Source organism: Sinocyclocheilus anshuiensis, unplaced genomic scaffold, assembly GCF_001515605.1.
Source record: "Sinocyclocheilus anshuiensis isolate Anshui unplaced genomic scaffold, SAMN03320099.WGS_v1.1 scaffold119, whole genome shotgun sequence".
Classification (NCBI taxonomy): Eukaryota; Metazoa; Chordata; class Actinopteri; order Cypriniformes; family Cyprinidae; genus Sinocyclocheilus; species Sinocyclocheilus anshuiensis.
Window position 1 is genome coordinate 654,927 of NW_015549581.1, and position 21,784 is coordinate 676,710.

Here is a 21,784-nt window from a genome sequence, read left to right on the forward strand (position 1 = left end):
CACACCTGGGATCCATGAACCATCATGGGGAACACCTGGGACAAATTAAACATGGGAAAGGAACACCTGGGGAGCAAGACACAGACAAAACATGGAACAGAGTCTGACAGTTACTAATGACACATCGTTTGGATATTTTCATGTCTGGGAAAAATTTGGGATTAAACGGGTTAAAATGCGTTTTAAACATAAAGTTAAGTGGTTTTCATTACCTTCTTACTCTTAGTAATTTAATAATTTTATAATTTAATAAATTTCATAATTTAAAAGTTTAGTGCAGAAGTATCGAATCGGTATCGATATCGACGATACTGCCTTGAAAAATATCGGTATCGTATCGAAAACAAAATAAGGGGTATAGCCCATCCCTAGCGGGGAGTGTCAGCTCATTTGCATTTAAAGAGACAGGCCCGTTTCTGCTTCCACTCAAAATAGGCATTTTCAAAATGATATAATAAATAATATTTTTGAGTATTTTGAGCTGAAACTTCACAGACACATTCTGGTGACACCAGAGACTTATATTACATATTGTAAAAAGGGGCATAATATGTCTCCTTTAACATAACGCATTTGAGATTTGCTATATAGTACATACTTAATGTAAGTGTAATGTATGTGTCTGGGATATGCTTATAGTAGTTGTATAATTTGTTATGTGTGTTATAAGTTAATTTGTTATGTGGTGTGTGGTTGTTTGGATATGTAAGGGATAATGTACATCCAGCCGGTTGTTATCGCAGAACGAAGCGGAGGGGTCTTGTATCACCCTGAAGGGGGCAAGTTCAAACTAGACGGACATTTAAGGGATACGGTGCAGTCAAACCACTTATTACACAACATTTCACCACATAAATAATTATGGTGATAAAAGATTTAAGACAAAAATGTTTTAAAATCTTACCAGTTTGTTAGTTATCTTATAATCCATTACAGTGTGCAAAACAATCGTCGCAAAATGGCAACAGCTGCGCTTGTATGAAACGAGAGAGCGAGTCCGCGATACCAGGATGACATAATTAAATAATTGTACACAATTTTGAATCGAGTTTTAATATTTTATTAGCTAAACAAACGATATTATTATAAGCAATATTTATGTATTTATTTACTTCAAAATACTAGTTAAATACTACTTAAAATACTATTTGTGGAGTTATAAAAGACAACAATATCAAATTATTTATAGTAATATGTATGTATTTTGTATAGGATATTTAATAATAATATATTTAATAAATAATAATAATTATTATTATTATTCAGAATAATTTACCATTTAAAATAAATTATTGTTATTATTATTCATAATTTTTTGTCTATTTTTTCTCTAAACCTTTTCTGTCAGCTCTTGTGGCCCCCTTGTGGCTTCAGGGCCCCAGTTTAAAAACCTTTCGGTATAGTACACACTATATATAATGAGAATATTTACAGGCAGTCTAAACTCTTACCCCTCTGCAGCTGCTGCTCCGGGATCGGCTGGATCCGCTGGTTTGGCTTCTGGTTTAGGGGACTCTGGAGCAGGAGCAGGAGCAGGTGCAGGAGCTGGTTCTTAAGAAGCACAGGTCAGAATTAGATGTTTTGGGATAATATGATTTGCTCATTTCTGTATTAGCACATAATTAAAGACAAACTGTGCACAGAAAAAAAAATCTCTAATTATTAACAGCCTATGTGCATGGAGATCTTAACACTGTTTTATGTTTTAATAGGTTAGGCTTCAGCTTCTCCTGACATGCTGCTAATTAATAAAGTACTTGAGCAAGGGGTCCATTATGCCTTTTCATCTAACCCTTTAAAAATGAGAATGTCTCCAGGATTCCAGATGAAAACATCAATCGTACTTTAAAAAATGTACACAGAGAATTGCAGTTTCCCTTAATGAAACATCATCTCATGAAGTGAAGATGGATGAAGACTCACCGGTGGGCTTTTCCTCCTTTTTCTCTTCTTCTTTTTCTTCATCTTTCTTTGCATCTGCCTTTTCCTCCTGTTAACACCGAACATGTTTTTCTTTCTTTCTTTATCACAACACATTTCCAGTTTATAGCAGTGATGTTTGAACGAATGAGAGGTGTGTCTTTAACTGTTTTACACTCAGTGAAAACCTGCATCAGCTGACAAGGAGTAAGACGTGCAAATGCAAATTGTTTTATTTGTGAGCATCAGGGATATCATCTTTAACTATAACCATAAAACATTTACTAGAATCAAGTATTCCACAGAGCTGTGTAATAATAAGAATTATGAACTCTAGACTGGTTTAGATATGTGAACATAGAGAGTATTTAGCTAAAGCTTTGCAGATTTTTCACAGCTACAGCAAACAACAAATCTCACGGCCAAGACTTGATCTGATTTCAGAGGAAGTTCAGCAGCTGAACTCAGACGACACCTCATACAGTCACCACATGCTCAGCACTAGACAGTGTAAACCTGTACCTCATCTATTTATAATCATTTTAATCAGTGCAACTCTGCCTTTGTGTCAAATCATGGCTTTACATGGCTGCACAACTGTTGAGTTAAGATAAGGACTGTCCTGAAACACTCACATTTGTTCCTCTTTTCCAGCGGGTGCTGTCTTGTTTACTGTTTATCAGCTAAAATGGGCCCATGTAGTGAATTTAGTACTCAATTTAGTCTTACAGCAGACGTTAGTATCATTGCATTCAGCACATATAAGAATTGTGACTGGAAAATGATGACTGCCTAGCATGGTTTGCTGAAATCAGTATAGAGTTAGCTTTATATTGACACAAAGAAAAATATAACACAGGAAATAGAAACTCCTGTTCACACGTGAGGACGTTCTCGTGATCTTCTTAAATCACAAATACAGCAGATCCCCTAATCTACTTTCAGCTACTTTTGGAGTCACACGCTGCACATCGTTGAGTGGAAGATGACAGCAAAGATCTGCTCCATACAAACCAACAATGACATGAATGGCTAAAGTCACTATAATTGACCTATTTAAACTTTCTGCTGCCAAGGACCTGCAAATATGATGATCCCCTTACAAAGTACCCATTCCTAAAATATAAAAAGCGGATTTGCATTTATAGTGTGTATAAAGAAAATACTAAGTGTGATGTTATAAAGACAAAAATATCAAATTTGGTAAATGTTAATATTAATTTTTTTTTATAATCAATATGTATTTATTTATGTCTACTGAAATAAATACATATATTGCGTTATTATTAGTGCTGTCAAACGATTAATCGTGATTAATCGCATGTTTACATAATATATGTATGTGTACTGTGTATATTTATTATGTATATATAAATACACACACATACAGTATATATTTTGAAAATATTTACATGTGTATACATTAATATATTTATATTCTTATATTTTATATTATATATAAATATATTTAATACATAAACATAACATATTTTTCTTAAATATATACATGCATGTGTTTGTGTGTGTGTGTATATATATATATATATATATAGTGATGTTTGAACGAATGAGAGGTGTGTCTTTAACTGTTTTACACTCAGTGAAAACCTGCATCAGCTGACAAGGAGTAAGACGTGCAAATGCAAATTGTTTTATTTGTGAGCATCAGGGATATCATCTTTAACTATAACCATAAAACATTTACTTGAAAACATTTACTCGTTACTTGAAATAAAAGACCAAAACAAACAAACAAAAAAAACTTATGTCAGCTAGTTGCAACAACAACAGTTCTAATTTGTGTTTGCTTTAAGAGCTAAAACAACTAAAACAACAAAAAAATAAAACTAAGAAAAAAAAAACACGAAAAATAACAAAATGACTAAAACTTTAAAATTCTTAAATATATACATGCATGTGTTTGTGTGTATTTATATATACACAATAAATATACACAGTATACACACATATACTATGAAAACAAAACCTTTTATTTTGGATGCGATTAATCGTTTGACAGCACTAGAAAAAAAATGATGTTGTCAGTCACTGAGGGTTTTTGAACACACTCACATGATGGCAGAGGCTTAACTGCATTGGGTTTGCTGAAAATTTTGGAGACAAACGGAGTGTTGCTGTTATCCACTTTCTCCTTGAACTTGAGCTGTGGCCGCTGAATGTTTTTAGCATGTAGAAGGTGAAAGGTCTCCTCCCTGCGCTCTCCTCCCTGCAAGGAGAAGAAAAGCTGCCATCATGCCAGAACCGGCTCCTCAATGACCAGCCAGACTTTATCAAAACATGTGATCAAGTTAAACTAATCTCTCTCCAACAAGGATGAGCTGAGAAACTAACCCTGCGATTCCAGCTGGACACGACGATCTTTGGCGGCTGATATCCTGCAGGCATCACCGGCTGCTGTGTGCGACTCACACCAGAGGCCTCGTCCCGGATCATCTTTAACTATAACCATAAAACATTTACTTGAAAACATTTACTCGTTACTTGAAATAAAAGACCAAAACAAACAAACAAAAAAAACTTATGTCAGCTAGTTGCAACAACAACAGTTCTAATTTGTGTTTGCTTTAAGAGCTAAAACAACTAAAACAACAAAAAAATAAAACTAAGAAAAAAAAAACACGAAAAATAACAAAATGACTAAAACTTTAAAATTAAAGTGAAAACAGAAAATATATTTTAAAAATAGTAGTATATCAATAATACTAAAATAACACTGGTGGGCATTTCTACAGAAATGTCAGTAGCCTGATGCTGACATACAGTAATGTTTTTATATATTAACAATATATAGAGCATTAATACATGTAAACATAATTTGATTACTCAAATACCATATACTATAACGTAATATATTATTTATATTTATTTAATTATCAATAGTTATTTAGGGCATCAGACGATGGATATTATGTAATAAATTATAGTTGACTCATTTCTTTTACTTTTTGTCTAATTATTATGCATTTAGTGTTTTAGTGTTTAATTATTTGTCTTACTAGAAGACTAACTATATGAACTGAAAAAAGTTGATATACACACACACACATATATATATGAAGATGCAAATGGACATTTAATTATATTGATTATTTGTCAATTTCCTGCATGCACATTTATTATACTTTTAAACGTTCAATATATATTTTAGACTAATTTAAAAAGAAGTACTAGAGACGATTTCCCTTTTAAAGTGTAATTATGTCCCAGTCTCTAAGAAATTACTTGCTCTTTTAACATGTATAAATGTCTATGGATCCTTCCATTCCCACATAAATGTCAAAAATATTATTAGAACTTATTAGCTATTATTAGCTTTTTAAATTCCCATAGTTTATTCAAATAGCTTATCCTTTGAGCTGCCTTTTCAGTAAACCAAGATACATTTATTTGTTAAAATTGCTATCCCTTCTTTATTTTTTAAAGAAACACATTTCTCTGACATTGAAGTCAGTTGTATGGTGTGGGATGAATCTGGTGCTGTGTTGTGCTAAAGCCAGGTGCTTGTACCTTTGTTGGAGGAGCAGGTGCTGGGGCAGGTGCAGGTGAAGGTGAAGGCACTGGTGTCGGTGATCCAGGGCTCTGAGCGACTGCCGCCACAGTTTTGGGCCGAAAAAGCGTTTTCAAGGTGCTGAACATGGCTGCACTGGCTCGAGCAGGCACGCGATCCCATCCAGATTTATCTCTCCACTCTCCTTATCCACCTGTCGCTGATGTGTGAACTCCGACCTGCTTCAATTCATTCTTAGAGCTCTATTAATTCCCTCTTAGGAATGGCCCTTTTCCCAGGGTTCACCACAGTTTGACTGACCTATCACTGGCCTTCTCACTTACAGTCAAACAATCACAATCCTTCTATTAAAATGACATTATAGGGTGAGCTGCAAAGGGCCGTTTCTATTTGTAAAGTCAAATATGCACTGCTTTTTGACAGATATGAGAGATATTTGCTGCATTATTGGCTCACATTGGATTACTCAAAGTGTGCCAGACAGCACTTTAATAGTGCATTCGTGGGCTATTCTGGAGCTGCCAGCTATTCCTGCACTGTTTGTGCTGTTGGTCCACATTTAGAAAGACCACTTAGTTAATTAAAACTCTCAATGTCCCTGCCAGACTAAAGAGATTAACTGTGAGATCCCATGGCAGACTGACTCAACTACCAGTCCTTAGCTAACTGAGAGCATGAAGGCTGTGTAAACTCTCAAGTATAAATAAAACACAAATGATGTTCACTGTACTACGCAATTACAAAATATGTCTTTTATTTAAGTCGCAGTACAAAATAAATCTACAAACATACTGTTTTGGAAGGAATTGAAACAAATTTCAATCAAATAATTCATGTATTACAATTAGTAATACGATTCACTAATTGGCAAGTACTGAAGTTAGCAGGGAAAGAAGCTCGTTTATTTTTTTTTAAATACATTTAAAATACGTAGGTTATTTTAAAAGGAATGAAATCTTCACAGAGAAATATTTAATGTATTTCATGTGATTATTGTTCTGAAGTAGCAGCAGTCTAGAAAAGAAAAATATAAATAAAAATGTACTCTTTTTGAGCCAGCTTTTTTGTAATTGTATAATATTGTATTATACATCTAAAGTTCAATGTTTTATTCAATATACAGTACCATTAAAACGTTTGGGGTCGGTAAGTTTTTTTTTTTTTTTTCATGTTGTTGAAAAGAAATCTCTTATACAGTAAAATTTTTTTAATGTTTTTGAAAAGAAATCTCTTATACAGTAAAAGTAAAGAATAATATTGTGAAATATAATTTTTTAATATTTTAATACAATTTAATTTTTTTTTTCTATTTTATTTATTTTAAAATGTAATTCATTCTTGTAATGCAAAGCTGAATTTTCAGCATAATTACTCCAGTCTTCAGTGTCACATGATTCTTGAGAAATCATTCTAATATGTTGTTTTGCTGCACAAGAAACCTTTATTATTATTATTATTATTATTATTATCAATGTTTAAAACAGTTTTGCTGCTTAATATCATAGAGGAAACCATGATACATATTTTAATGTTCTTTGTTAAATCAAATGTTCAAGTGAACAGCATTTGTTTGAAATAGAAATCTTTTGTAACAATATAAATGTTTTTACTGTCACACTGAAAAAAAAGCATTAATTCTTTTCAAAATCAATAACAACAAAAAATGTGCTGGCCCCAAAATTTTAAACGGTACTGTATATTTTAGTATATAATAGAATTCCTTACCTTAAGTCTGTCCATAAAGCCTTTTTTGGTGAACACTCCTCCTGCAAAGGCACGCAAAAGTTTGGGAGTGGGAGGTTTTTGTCCGAACATAGCCAGTCCTTTCTTCTTTTCCTCGTCGCCTTTAGCAGCAGGAGGTGGACCCTTGGCTTTCAGCAGTTTCCTGTGAAACGGTGTTAACCAGTATTTTCCAGATTTCACTATTGTAGGTTTGTGAGAAGTAGGGCTCAAGACCATACGTACAGTTGGTGATGATTCAAATAAATCAGTGAATTGGTTAGTGAATACGTTAATTGAAAGAACCATCTGAACACATCAGTTCGCTAAAACGAAACAGTTTCCTAATCAGTATTTTCGCCTTCTTATCCAATAAAATTGTTTAAAACGAGAAATTGACTTCAAAAGCTGAGTGAGTAAAAATTAGGACTTACGGTAGGTTTATTTTATTACCCCATTAGAAATTATATATTTTTTCTTGTTTTTTAAAGCAAAAATCTAACACAGTTAAGTGAGTTCATAGTGCCTTCCCAAGTCTTCTTGTGATATTTAGATAATTTATTGGGAAACAAAAAATTATTATTTTTTTCCCTCACTGCTCACTGTGGGTGCATCTATATGAACGGCTGACTGAAAGAATCATGTGACATAACTCACCGTCCCTTCCTGGCCAGCACTTTCTGAGACTCTGGGTAGTGAATCAGGATGTCATTGAGGTCTTTCTTATCCAGTACGAAGAGGTTGGCGAACCCATGTGCCGCTACATTAGCGGTTCTTCTGTTTCCTCCATTGGCTGAAGACTGTAGCAAACTGGGGTCGATTATAAACACGAGTTCATTCACGACGTGTAGTTCTAAAGGCAGATTCTCATTTCGATAGCTCACCTGATCTCTCCGAACACACAGCCTGCCTTCAGAGTCACGAACACAATCTTATTGTCCGGCCCACCGATGACCTGCACCTCTCCGGCCTTAATGATGTACATTTCCTTTCCAATGTCACCCTGCAGAGAAACAGAAGAGTGAAGACTTGATGTGCTTGGTGTCTATAAATAAAAGGCAGTATAACTCACCTTCTTGCACACAAAGTCTCCAGGCAAGTACACAATGGACTTTAGCCTCAATAACATGTCCACAAGCATCTGGTTGTCACAACCCTGTGATAAAAAAACACAGAAACATCAAGCAACTGAACATGTCGCAATCTGTTTCCTTCCTTAAATCAAGCCCACCTTAAAGAGGTCGATCTTTTGGAAAGTAGCAAGGTTGATGTCCACAGCGATGGCTGTTCTCATCACCAGAGGCATCTGTTCCAGAAGCTCAGACTCATCTGAGGAGAAGCCAAACCTTAGTTGGCAGGACCCTGCTATTCATTACCAGTCGTTATTTACATGTAAATGTAGATTTTACCCAGCATGCCCTGGGAGTCCCAGGTGTAGTTGTACCAGGTGCGCACTCTGCTTTGAACCAGCTTGGGAATGCGGTTTGTCACCATGTACGCCACACAAGCATCCATAGATGCACGGAAGTACGTCTGGCCGGCAGTAGCTGCTCCAATGACATCTCTCATCTGTAAAATCAAAGATTTACATCTATATATCTGATATGGATGCACCATTATGATGATTCTGGCTGATACTGAAAAACTGGTAATATTTTCAAGTTAAAGTCAATAAATGATAAATGGCCAATGTTAAAATTCTATACTTTTTAAATTACATTTTTTTTTTTTAATACTAAAAACTAAAATTAACACAATGTTCTATACGAAAATTTATTTTGAGATTTATTAAAGATACCATAGTTAGTTTATTGTTACTTTCATTCATTCATTTAACCATTATTAAAATTATGGCCAATATTGATAAATCAATAATTATTTTCATGTCGTGGCCCATAACTGATAAATGGCCAAAACTAAAATTGTATACTATTTTGTCTAAATAAATTTAAAATAAAACACTAAAAAATGAAATTGACTACAAGTCAGTTTAGGCATCACTATATTATAATGTACAGCATGAAAAATGGCTATTTATTATGGGACTTATTAAAGATACATTTAACAGTGTTGTAAAATTACTCTTTTTTTTGCACCAATATCAAAATTATACCCAATACTGATAAACCAATAATTATTTTTATGTTATGGCTGATAACTGACAAATGGCCGATATTACTATTTGATGACCTTTAGATGACAGCAAAGGTAATTAACATGTAAAAATAGCATAAATGAGCCTACACAATGAATAAATAAATGAAAATAATCCTATTGTCACGTTCTGTGTTTGTCTTTTGATCAGCTATCTAGTTTGTTCCATAGTTCATGCGCTCCTTTGTTCCTTGCTCGTTTTGTTTCCATGGTTACTAATTGATTGAGTACTCTGTTCAGGTGCTGCTTGTTTAGTTCTTATTTGCGTGCTCTGTTTAAGTCCTCAGTTTCTCCCCAGTCTTCGTCTGGTATTGAAGGTCTTAGTTTGATTGTAGAGTCCAAGTCTTTCTCCTGGGTTTATGTTAGTGGCTTTAAATAAAGTACCTGTGATTTATGCCTCTTCTTCATCGAGCGCCTATCTCTACACGAACTCTCTGACACTTATAAATTATCTCATTATAATCTGTAGTAAAGAAGTGACTCATCCTATATTCTTAAACAACAGGAGCACAATCACAATAAATCTACATGGTTCCTGACAGGAGAACTGGATGAGGACTATGATACGATTGGCTGCCTGGGACTAGGGGGAGGAGCTCATGATGTTTACATCATTACATGTACCTGTCCAATCAAACTTGAGAAGACAAAGACACCAACAAAAAAGTTTGTTAACTGAAAGGTGATTTCAAAGACTGTGTGAGGCTCAGGCAGACCACCGATGTTGATCAGAGTCCGCACAGCAAAATAGTAACTGCGCAAGTACCTGGGAAAGAGATAAAACTCAGTATATGTAAGGAATAAAAACATCTTGCATTCATATCTGAGTCCTTATTAAAGATTCAATCATATGTGACCATGGACAACAAAACCAGTCATAAGGGTCAATTTTTTGAAATTGAGATTTATACATCATCTGAAAGCTGAATAAATAAGCTTTCCATTGATGTATGGTTTGTTAGGTTAGGACAATATTTGGCCGAGATACAACTATTTGAAAATCTGCAATCTGAGGGTGCAAAAAAATCCAACTTAAGTCCTTAACAACACATATTACTAATCAAAAATTAAGTTTTGATGTAGGAAATTTCATGGAACATGATCTTTACTTAATATCCTAATTATTTTTGGCATAAAAGAAAAATGGATAATTTTGACCCATATAATGTGTTGTTGGCTATTGACATACCTGTGCGACTTACGACTGGTTTTGTGGTCCAGGGTCACATATTACAGTGTCAAAACAGCAGACATCGAACCACTGAGCAAAGCCATGGCCAAGCAAGAAAGCCAAGTGAAAAAAATCAAAACTGAACCAAAAAAACCACCAAGCGCTTCAGGAGCATAAGCTTTACAGACAAAAGCTTTGGAGACAAAACGTCTACCTGGCCGAGAATGATGGACAAAAATAGAGCACCAAAAAAATAGTTGGTCATCTGAAAGATCTGACCGAACATGGTCTCAGGGAAAGGAAGTTCTGCGATCATCAGGAGGGATTTCTCCGCATAGAAGAAACACCTCAGGTAGCTATGAGAATATGAAAAAAAAACAAAACAAAACCTGCAATTACTGCAAACCAATTTAGTTTTTTTGTTGTTGTTAAACTTGAACTGTGAATGGAAGAGAAACAAAAATAACATTACATGAGCATTTCAATTACTGTTTTGTGCTGCCAGTGGTGCAGAAGTTATATACTTTACCTTTACAAAAAGAATCAATAAAGTGATTCTGAAAGTTAGATGAAATTACTTACGCGCTGCCTTCTCCGCTGTACACCCATTTGGTTTTGCCGATCCCCTGGTAGTCAGATGCCACGTAGTAAAGACATGCGTTGAGATGGAGAATAAACATCAGGTATCCAATGGTGCGAATTACTCTTAAAAAAACAACAAAGGAGAATTATGGTCACAATATAACAGTAGTTCTCAACAAAGGATCTGGGGCCAACTAGAGGGCCATCAAACTTCCAAGGAGGGTGCAAGATGATTCAAAATAAGACAACAAAGGATTAAAATAAGCTCAAACATCTAAAAATCAAAGATGTAAACTGGTATTATATTTCGTATGTTAACTTGTTCCCTTAACAACTGCCGTTCTATGGAAGAACCAGGATTTCCATGATCTTGAAGACCTGGATATATGAGGGAACTTTAATATTGTGATTTCTAGACCTGGAAAAGTCTTTTCTAAAAGGTTTTTTAAAACTTAAAATTTTCTGTAATGAATATATATCTCCAGTTATGTCAAGCTTTAAAATATTTTTGCAGGTAGAAATGAATGAGAAATTGCTAATTGTGAGTAAATAAGAATAAAAAAAACAAAAAACAATCGCAAGCAACTAAAAAATTGAAATTTCGAGCCAAATTCAGAATGAGATTGTTTTAAATTCTTGAATTCTTGATTTCATCGAGGTAGCAAACAGAATTTGAATTTAAACATGAAGAATTATAGTGCAATCAAGTTATGGAAATGTGTGCTTCATTTATATTTAGTGTAACGGAGGCCAGCGAGTAAGTGCTGTGCAGGTAAACCTCACTCCCCTGATCTCAAGAGACGCACTAGCGACTGACGCTAGAGGCTGCAGTCTTTAGCCTCCTTGTTAGTGCGTCCGCCTCCCATGCCGGAGACCCACTCGGAACAAGAACGAGGTGTGGCGGTGAGGACCCGGGAGAGAGGGGTTACATTAGCATTTAAAAAATTAACTTTTTGGACCATATTGGAAGAACAGAATATTCCAATTTTCCTCAAAGTCTTCCAAATGAAGCCAAACAGCATTCTAATTCTCATTAACTGAAAGGTTGTCAATTCATAAATTCAGATTTTTTGCCCATCCCTGATAGAACCAGTCAGCCAGATCAACTCTTTTAAGTCTTGGTTACATACCTCCAGATGTACGCTTTGGTCATGATACCTTCAAGACAGTCACTGAACTCAAAAAATGCTTCAGACTTAAGGAGAAAACATAAACAAAACAAGGTTAAGGCAAATTCCAAAATATAATCAGCTCATGAATGATTATGCATCTCATAGCCAATCACGAATCCCGCCAAAACACAGGTGTTTATAGAAACTGCATTACCTTCATCAAACGATTGAGCCTGAAGACAGACTTGAATCCAAACGGGAAATATAACAGGTCTGAAGGCAGGATGGATAGGACATCATTCTGAAAGGACAGGAAATATTTCATGGCTTTCTGGGATAAAATGCTATTTGGAAGATGAAAGTCAACTGAAATATCTGCAATACCTGAAACCTTGACGATTCTCGATATTTCTTTTTAATCACAACTCTGTCATACTGAAAGAAAATTATGAAAAAAATTAGAGGTACTCATTAGTAGTGTTAGAATTTAATAATAGAACTTACAGTAGAAGTCTATGGAGCAAGACATTGAACACTGTGTTATATAAAAAGACTGTGTGAACATAAAATGAAGGTATCAATTTTTTCTTACAATGATGTCTCCCCCTTTACAGAACTGCAGTCGTGGCTGGAAAACGATCATGTCGATGACATAGATGATGTCAGCAATGATGTCCAAGGTAAACCACAATGGAACGGCTGCTGGGTCATGATACGGGAAGGCCATACGGACTGGTATGAACCACATGTTATAGTTGAAGGCAATGGTCACCAAGCTTAGCCAAGCAATATACCTGCGGTCTGGTGAAAAACACAAGAACAGAGCAGACGAAAGCATAGAAACGGGGTCATTTTATGTCTGCATATGACATAAATTATGTTAGCATATTTTGAAATGTAACCTGTGAACGGATCGATGGAGGTGTCCAGTCTTTTGTCCATTCTGTCCTCGATGGGCTTCAGCAGGAAATCTACACAGGTGCACTTCATTTTTGGGTAGATGGACTTCTGCTCTTTGTCTGCCTTGTCATCTTTCTTCTCCTCCTGTTTTTCCTCTTTCTTTTCCCCAGGCTTGTCTGCTTTTTTCTCCTCCTCCTCCTCTTTCTTCTTCTTTTCTTCCTCCTCTTTCTTTTTTCTCTCTGCCTCCTCTTTCTTTTTCTTCTCCTCCTCCTCTTTTCTTTTCTTGTCCTCCTCTTCTTTTCGTTTCCTCTCCTCCACCAACTTCAAGTAGTCATCCTTTCTCAGGACAGGTGCTGGAACAAACACAAAATACCTGTTAAGCCACTTCTTATTGTCTTGTTATGTGGTGACGTCCTGCCATATTTACATATTATTTCAGCTGTATGTATGTATTATTTCAATAAGTGCTGTATTACAGATATATCATTAATTGCCGAAGCATGGATTGATTTGTACTCACTGACAGGAGGGCTGCGCTCTGGAGAGGATGCATAGGGGTCAATGATCTTTTCTTTAAACTGTTCTGTCCGTTGCCGGTAATGCTGAACAATTTCAATGAGTTGAGCATCAAAATGCTTGCTTATCACAATGGGTTGGGACTCAGGGGAAGGGGCCTCCTCACTATAACAATCCAACAGATAATAACACAAGGTGAAATCAATATATTTAACATATATAGTAATATATCACTTAATATACAGACATTTAAAATCCCCAACTTCCAGAAACTTTAAACAAACAAATAAATACATTTCTAATGAACAAAAACCATGGTTTACCTATTGTAACCATGTTTTTTTTTATTTGTAGGAAAACCATGGTTCATTTTCGTAAGGGTGTTTACAGTAACACACTTACAGACGTCTATGGGGCAAAGTATTGTGGAAGGTTTAAAAGTAGAAATATACAGCGTGTGTTTTTGTAACAGTCCTTATATTAATTCCTCGAATGTTATTTAAACTGTAAAGTTGTCTAAATCGTTCTTTGTTTTGGGACTACTGTCCTAGGCGAATGAACTTCCGGTTGATAAATATCCTTGCGTGCATAATGACACAAGTTGGTTTTAAATTTTATCACACTAGTTTCATTTTACTACTTATAATGCTCATATTTTTTGTAAAATGTGTTCGTATTAATTTCTTCATTCAAAGTGTGTGTTATTTGAGCTGTAAAGCAGCCTAAATGCTTTTTAGTGGGTATTTTTACATTGCTCCTGGTAGGATATTCATCGGATCCGTGTAAACACGACTCAAAATTGAGTATAAAGCCTACATGTGATCATTGGTTTAACTCAGGGCTGTCCAAACTCGGTCCTGGAGGGCCGGTGTCCTGCAGAGTTTAGCTCCAACTTGCCTCAACACACCTGACTGGAAGTTTCTATGCCTAGTAAGAGCTTGATTAGCTGGTTCAGGTGTGTTTAATTAGGGTTGGAGCTAAACTCTTCAGGAATGGTACCATAAAGTGAATTAATGTATGCACAGTATATATATATATATATGAAACATATAATAAATTATATGAAGTATTTAACATTATTTTTGGACTAAATCTTGATGAACTTTTTAACTAACCTTTTACTGTAAAACAACTTTAGCTAAAAAAAAACTGCTATATCTGCCAAAGCATCATTTTCATTTAGTTTAACTGTACTAAAATAACTAAATCTAAAATTGAAATAAAAATCTATAAAAACTATAAAGATATATTTTAAAAAGCAATAATGAATAAAATAAAATAAAAAAAACACACACAAAAGACCAAATTATTAAAAATTACTAAAAATTTCACTAAAATTTAAATGAAAACTGAAAAATACTAACTAATTCAAAATATTAAATAAAACTATAATAGTTCAAAGAAAATATATTGGAGCGCTACTTGCTGAAAGGACCTCCGTTTAATAGTCCCAGAAGGTGCTCTTTGGTAGGGTTCAAAATTATATCTATAGAAACTACGGATCCAAGGCACTTCTTCCAGTTCCAAAATGTTAAAAACTATAATAGTGTCAATGATACTAAAATAACACTGATAAATAACATATGCTTTAAAAATAATAAATGCTCCATATAATTTATTATATTATTAAATAATTCATAAAACTATATCCACATTACACATACTACATATACAAAGCATTTATTAATATAATAAATAATATAAAGCATTTATTATTATTTTTTTCCGAAAATTGTCAATCCCATATTTAAAATGATAGCTAAAATATTTACTGCATTTTAGCAAAATATTTTTAATTTGTTACATGTGCTTAAGATAAAAAATCAGCAGAAATCTTCATAAAGTGCATTATGAGTCACTTGTACCTACCTTTGCAGGGGCCGGAGCAGGAGCCGGTGCAGGGGCCGACCTAGAGGCCGAGGCTGGGGTGGGACCCACAGTTGGACCCCCGATGATCTTCTTCAGCTTGCTGAACATGGCTCAGTGGCAGGCAGTGTCTGAGAAGATCTCTGTTGTGTTTATCCTTCTTGTGTGACCACGGCTCCAGTCCTGCTAATGTTGCTGCCTAATGCAATTAGCACTTTTAGACCACTAATACCCATCTGCAAACAGACCTCAGAAGTGAGTTCAGGCCACAATTAATCACAGTGTCTGTCAACTGCAGAGTGAGTTCAAAACACGCCTACAGCCACAGATTTGATATATATATTAATATTTAATTGTTGCACAACTATTATATCAATTTATAAAGTTAGAAACCATGTGATGTGTCAACAAATAAACAAAAGAAGTCAAATTGCTTGTTTCTGGTCAGTATAAACCATAAATATATAAAGTTTGATTCACAGTATGTTTGTATAGTGTTCACAGCCTTTCTAAATCTCAATACAGTGCAGAGAATATCAGCAAATTGTCATCGAGCTTTGAGCAGATTTCTCTGGTGGACCTTCGAGCTGTTCTGCTGGATTAGTTCGGCTCGTATGGAGCGGTGGGCCACTTACTTAATTAAACCTTATAAGCTTTTAGTTCAACTGAGGGGATTTACTGTTGTGGTTTCACAGGGAACAGTCGAGGCTAACCAGAAGAAAAGACGTCTTTGATCTTACATGCCTTCCATCTCTTTATTCTGCACATATTCCCTTTTAAAATTCAGAATGGAGCCATGTTAATTTTATATCTCTCTTAGTGGTTAAACTGGGTCAGAAAAGAATAGAATAGATCTTTATCTTTTATTATTTATATGCTCATGAGTTGCTCGTCATTTGTTATTGAGCAAATTATTATTCATATACTATTAGGCTATTGTTATTAATGTTTTGAATTAGCTTTTATTTTGTATATTTTCAGTTTTAATTTTAATTCTACATTCAATTTGAGTCATTTTGTGTGCTTTAACAATTTGATGTGCTTTTGCCATTTTTAGTTTTGTATTATTTTTGTGCTTTTTAAATATAACAATGTAGGTTTGCTTTATTTCAGTTTTAATTTTATTTCAAGGCAACATTTCTAATTTTCTATTTTTTTTTTTAATTGAATCGTTCAAAAACAACGATTGGTTTAGGAACCAAACAAATGTCCTAAGAGATTTAATAAGTCAATTATTCCATTTGTTCAAAAACAGGACGCTTGGTGACGGTCAGTCAGTTCCGCTTTGGCCTAGTTTGGAAGTATTTTTGCCGCCGGTGATACAAATATAGACAAATAACTGAAAATATTATTTCTAAAATGTAAGTTACTCAATATTAACTTCTTGTTTACTGAGTTGTTAGCCTACCTCATTAACTTGCTAAATGTGAGTTGTTAACATAACATTGCTGTGAGTTTTGTATTTCGCTATTAGAACGCGTAATCCTAATCCCAATAAAATATTAATAATCACGCTTTATTAACGATCGTTTAACACGATAACATTGTACTGTCTGTAATATGAGTAGCCTACAGGACTGTTGCCATGAAACAGGCCAAACACACTTCGACAATAATTTGCACTCGAGTCACCTGATATTTCTCACTGTTACAATGAACTCATGTTATCATTTGCTGCTTTTACAGCCATGCACCGATACCGACATTCAGGTACAGAGACATTTCAAATAAACATGTTAATAATGTAAGGAGTCAGTTGTATTATACATATCATGTATTGTTTACATTGGTTCGCTTTTGTAAATGACAAGGCTGTTCTACACTGTATATAGTACAGACAGAGGAGACTGGGGCTGATTGTCACATTTTTTACTTTACTGAATGTTTCTAGCTCTGTAAAATTGATTTAAAATCGGATGTTACTGATCTGCTAAACTTTCGACTTTTATATTAGGCTATTGTTATTAATGTTTTGAATTAGCTTTTATTTTGTATATTTTCAGTTTTAATTTTAATTCTACATTCAATTTGAGTCATTTTGTGTGCTTTAACAATTTGATGTGCTTTTGCCATTTTTAGTTTTGTATTATTTTTGTGCTTTTTAAATATAACAATGTAGGTTTGCTTTATTTCAGTTTTAATTTTATTTCAAGGCAACATTTCTAATTTTCTATTTTTTTTTTTAATTGAATCGTTCAAAAACAACGATTGGTTTAGGAACCAAACAAATGTCCTAAGAGATTTAATAAGTCAAATATTCCATTTGTTCAAAAACAGGACGCTTGGTGACGGTCAGTCAGTTCCGCTTTGGCCTAGTTTGGAAGTATTTTTGCCGCCGGTGATACAAATATAGACAAATAACTGAAAATATTATTTCTAAAATGTAAGTTACTCAATATTAACTTCTTGTTTACTGAGTTGTTAGCCTACCTCATTAACTTGCTAAATGTGAGTTGTTAACATAACATTGCTGTGAGTTTTGCATTTCGCTATTAGAACGCGTAATCCTAATCCCAATAAAATATTAATAATCACGCTTTATTAACGATCGTTTAACACGATAACATTGTACTGTCTGTAATATGAGTAGCCTACAGGACTGTTGCCATGAAACAGGCCAAACACACTTCGACAATAATTTGCACTCGAGTCACCTGATATTTCTCACTGTTACAATGAACTCATGTTATCATTTGCTGCTTTTACAGCCATGCACCGATACCGACATTCAGGTACAGAGACATTTCAAATAAACATGTTAATAATGTAAGGAGTCAGTTGTATTATACATATCATGTATTGTTTACATTGGTTCGCTTTTGTAAATGACAAGGCTGTTCTACACTGTATATAGTACAGACAGAGGAGACTGGGGCTGATTGTCACATTTTTTACTTTACTGAATGTTTCTAGCTCTGTAAAATTGATTTAAAATCGGATGTTACTGATCTGCTAAACTTTTGACTTTTAACACAGCTGAGCAAAGACTTGCAGACATTGACTACACACAGCTGGCACAGCTAACCCAGCTAAATGAAAGGTAGAAATGGTCATTAGTGTGCTAAATTAATTTTTGTTATTATTCCTGAATGTTTCAGTTGCCTTTGAACTAGTGTTTTAATATCCCATTTTAAAAACAAGATGGTAATAAAAATGATTTTTTTTTCAAGCTTTGCTTCTCTTCACAGTATCAGTTCGGAAGATTAATTTTTGGAAAATTGTCTCTGTCTCTTTAATTTCAAATTTCAGTTATTTTAGTACATCAAGTTAAACTAAATGTAAACAATAAATGCTAAAAATGTAAAAAAAATACTTTTTTTGATACTTTTTAAAAAATGTAATTTTATTTTATTTCAAGTAATGATTTTTTTTTTAATTACAGTTTTAGTTTTTATTTTTGTTAACTATAATAACCCTAAACCAGGATACTTTTTTCAAGATTCAAAATAACAGCATTTTATTTTGAAATAAAATGTTTTGTAACATTATAAATGTATTTACTGTCACTTTTGCTCAATTTAATACATCCTTACTGAATAAAATGAATTTCTTAAAAAAAAATTTACAGAGCCCAAACTTTAGAACAATTGTGTATATTAAAATCAGATGTGAAGGGGCTTTCAGCAGGCCTCTGAATAACAATTTATTTGTAATATTACTGTTATTTTTACCTCTTGGGAAACAAACAAAAAACTGTATTGTACTGTTACTTTTCTAATAAGAGTGTGCTGGAGCAGTTTTAGCCTCCACGTCAAACCTGTGTCAATATTCTAAAAATCGCCTTTGTGCCTTTTTTGGAAAGTAGCATCTTGTCGAGTGAAAGTCACAAACAGGAAGTGTTTTATAAAAGACACGTGGGCCGCGCCCCTGCAGAGGCGTGATGGAGAAACTGAGGACCTGTCATTCATTTCAATCCCACTGTAGTCCCACTCAGAGTTGTTCTGAGTAATGTTTACAGTCCTCTCAACAGCCTGCTGGAGCAGCAAAAATGAATGTTCTTGTGGGTAGTGACATATGAATCATGGCTCTAATTGGCTGGAATACAGATCTGCTCCCAGTAGGAATCGGGTGTCTTGAATAGCGCACGCAAATAAGGGTTATTTAAGGATTGGTTAAAATGAAAAATGGTGAGTGATTATCTTGTAAATCAACTTTAGGACTGTGGTTAAGGTCATTCTGATTGAATGCACTGCTTAATGTGGCTGTGCTTTTCAGTTACACTATCAATCAAAAGTTCGGACACACCTACTCATTCTTTATTGTTACTTTTCCCACATTTTATAATAATAATAATAAGGTCATTAAAACTATGAATTCACACCAGTTGAAGTATGGAAATTATGTCTTATATTTGAACATACAGTATATACTTTAGGCTATAGTGTATTTATAGGCACAATTTATATTTGTCTACAAAACTAATTTCAAAAAGTTTTTATGATCATAAGATGTTTAAATAAATTTGTTTCTTAAAGGAATAGTTCACCCAAAAATTTAATTTGCTGAAATTTACACACCCTCAGGCCATCCAAGATATAAATGAGTTTTTCTTCATTGGAACAGATTTGGAGAAATTCAGCATTATATCACTTGCTCACCAATGCAGTGAATGGGTGCCGTCAGAATGAGAGGTAAACCGGCTGATTAAAAACATCACAATAATCCTCAAGTTATCAATTTGTGAAATTAAAACCTGTGTGTTTGTAAGAAACAAATCCATCAAGTCGTTTTTTTTTACTTCAAACTGTTGCTTTCGGCTAAAATATGAGTCCTATATATTATTATATAATATTATATAAATAATATTGCTTTCTCCAGTGAAAAAGTGGTCTCATCTGAATCAGGAAAGAAATGTGCACAGATCAAGCACCTTTACAAACACAAACAATTCAAATCAGTTCTTAACAAATATGTTAATGGGTTTTGATGTGAGAGGACAAAAGGGGATCAAGTTTTTCCACAGGACAAAGTTTTATTATGAATTATGGACTGGTGTTTTGATTTAACCCTAAAAACATCTTAATGATAAATGTGTTTATTATAAACACAGCTTGACATGTTAATTGATGGACTGGAGTCGTGTGTATTACTTGTGGATTATTGTGATGTTTTTATCAGATGTTCAGACTCTCATTCTGACGGCACCCATTAACTACAGAGGGTCCATTGGTGAGCAAGTGATGTAATGCTAAATTTCCCCAAATCTGTTTTGATGAAGAAACAAACTCATCTACATCTTGGATGACCGGAGGAAATTTAAGTAAATTTCCGCAAATGTTAATTTTTGAGTGAACTGTTCCTTTAAGATATTTTCTTCTGGTCATGCAATCACTTATAGTATAATGTAACATCTCTTTTTATGTCTTGCAGTCCAAAAGTGTTAGACTACATTTCATCATGAATACTATTTTATACAGAATTTATTACATTCTGATTCAACAGCACAAACTTTGGAATTGGCAAATGAAAGATATAAACGTTACGAGAATCATCTGATCTTCTCTATTCCTCTTGGCAGCCAACCTCCAGTGAAGCTAAGAGTATATGAGTCCATCCAAGAGGTCAGCAGACATCAGCCACATGGAAAACTGGCCCAGGAATCACTCATGAATCATGTGATTAAAGCCCTTAAGAAATTGTGAGTATGACTAAGTGTTCTTTGTGGGTAGTTTAAAGGCCCTCTGGACATATTGATGATACAAAATGACTGATATAACACACACATTTATACGGTTTGTCAGGCCTAATATGAATCTGTTGGGGTGAATCTCATTAAATCTGTCAAACAGGTCAGATTTCTCCCCAAAATCAAAAGCTCATTTAAATGAGCACATTTCCTCCTGAATTTCTCATTACTTTCACGCAAAAAAAATCTCACTTTCATAATGTGAAACAAAATATGTACCGTTAATGATATGTTTTAATGCTTTTAATTTATGCTGATTTTAATAGAAAAATGTGTTCAGACAGAGCAGTTCTCATTACTGCATTACAGATGAGAAATGAAAACATCCATATGCATTACACTAATGAAAATTGTGGATTGAGTCAAGTCTGTTGACTGGTTTATTATTATTAGACCGACACTGTTTTATCTATTTGTAATTTATAATATAATAAAATTGACATCTGACTCTCCAACATCTAGTGCAGGGGTGTCCAAACTCGGTCCTGGAGGGCCGGTGTCCTGAAGAGTTTAGCTCCAACCCTAATTCAACACACCCAAACCAGTTAACCAAGGTCTTCAGACTCACTAGAAACTAATGACGCTTTTCCACTGCATGGTACGGCACGGTACGGCTCGGGATGGGTCAC

The 21,784-nt window shown here is 34.3% G+C and overlaps 3 protein-coding genes across 3 annotated transcripts in view; 1 reads left to right on the top strand and 2 right to left on the bottom strand.

Annotated features, from left to right (window-relative positions):
* Window positions 1–6,075, bottom strand: part of LOC107657767 (cyclic nucleotide-gated cation channel beta-3-like) — a 16,241-nt gene extending 10,166 nt beyond the window's left edge. Inside the window, exons 1-3 of the mRNA XM_016445994.1 lie at window positions 5,449–6,075; window positions 1,924–1,990; window positions 1,452–1,551 (exon numbers count right to left, since the gene is read on the bottom strand). Of these exons, the coding sequence (XP_016301480.1) occupies window positions 1,452–1,551; window positions 1,924–1,990; window positions 5,449–5,577 (296 nt within the window). The 5' untranslated portion in view covers window positions 5,578–6,075. The remainder of the gene's footprint in view (window positions 1–1,451; window positions 1,552–1,923; window positions 1,991–5,448) is intronic.
* A 200-nt stretch (window positions 6,076–6,275) lies between these two features.
* Window positions 6,276–15,580, bottom strand: cngb3.2 (cyclic nucleotide gated channel subunit beta 3, tandem duplicate 2). The gene is made up of 16 exons (XM_016445966.1): window positions 15,513–15,580; window positions 13,608–13,768; window positions 13,090–13,440; window positions 12,780–12,988; window positions 12,572–12,622; window positions 12,402–12,488; window positions 12,206–12,270; window positions 11,076–11,198; window positions 9,947–10,088; window positions 8,578–8,737; window positions 8,400–8,497; window positions 8,241–8,324; window positions 8,053–8,171; window positions 7,826–7,978; window positions 7,175–7,334; window positions 6,276–6,463 (listed from the first exon to the last, which is right to left on the bottom strand). Exons 1-16 carry the CDS (start codon window positions 15,578–15,580, stop codon window positions 6,440–6,442), a joined length of 2,055 nt encoding a protein of 684 aa, XP_016301452.1. The 3' UTR covers window positions 6,276–6,439.
* A 2,599-nt stretch (window positions 15,581–18,179) lies between these two features.
* Window positions 18,180–21,784, top strand: part of LOC107657743 (cyclic nucleotide-binding domain-containing protein 1-like) — a 44,805-nt gene continuing 41,200 nt past the window's right edge. Inside the window, exons 1-3 of the mRNA XM_016445967.1 lie at window positions 18,180–18,201; window positions 18,446–18,509; window positions 20,988–21,107. Of these exons, the coding sequence (XP_016301453.1) occupies window positions 18,180–18,201; window positions 18,446–18,509; window positions 20,988–21,107 (206 nt within the window). The remainder of the gene's footprint in view (window positions 18,202–18,445; window positions 18,510–20,987; window positions 21,108–21,784) is intronic.

Bases quoted from the DNA above. Each gene is read 5' to 3' on its own strand.
- cngb3.2 (XM_016445966.1), bottom strand. From the start codon at position 15,580: ATGTTCAGCAAGCTGAAGAAGATCATCGGGGGTCCAACTGTGGGTCCC. The intron at 10,089-11,075 runs GTAAGTAATTTC...TCTCTTTCCCAG, and splicing joins TACAGCGGAGAAGGCAGCGC to GTACTTGCGCAGTTACTATT. The intron at 8,498-8,577 runs GTAAAATCTACA...GCTTCTCCTCAG, and splicing joins GGACTCCCAGGGCATGCTGG to ATGAGTCTGAGCTTCTGGAA.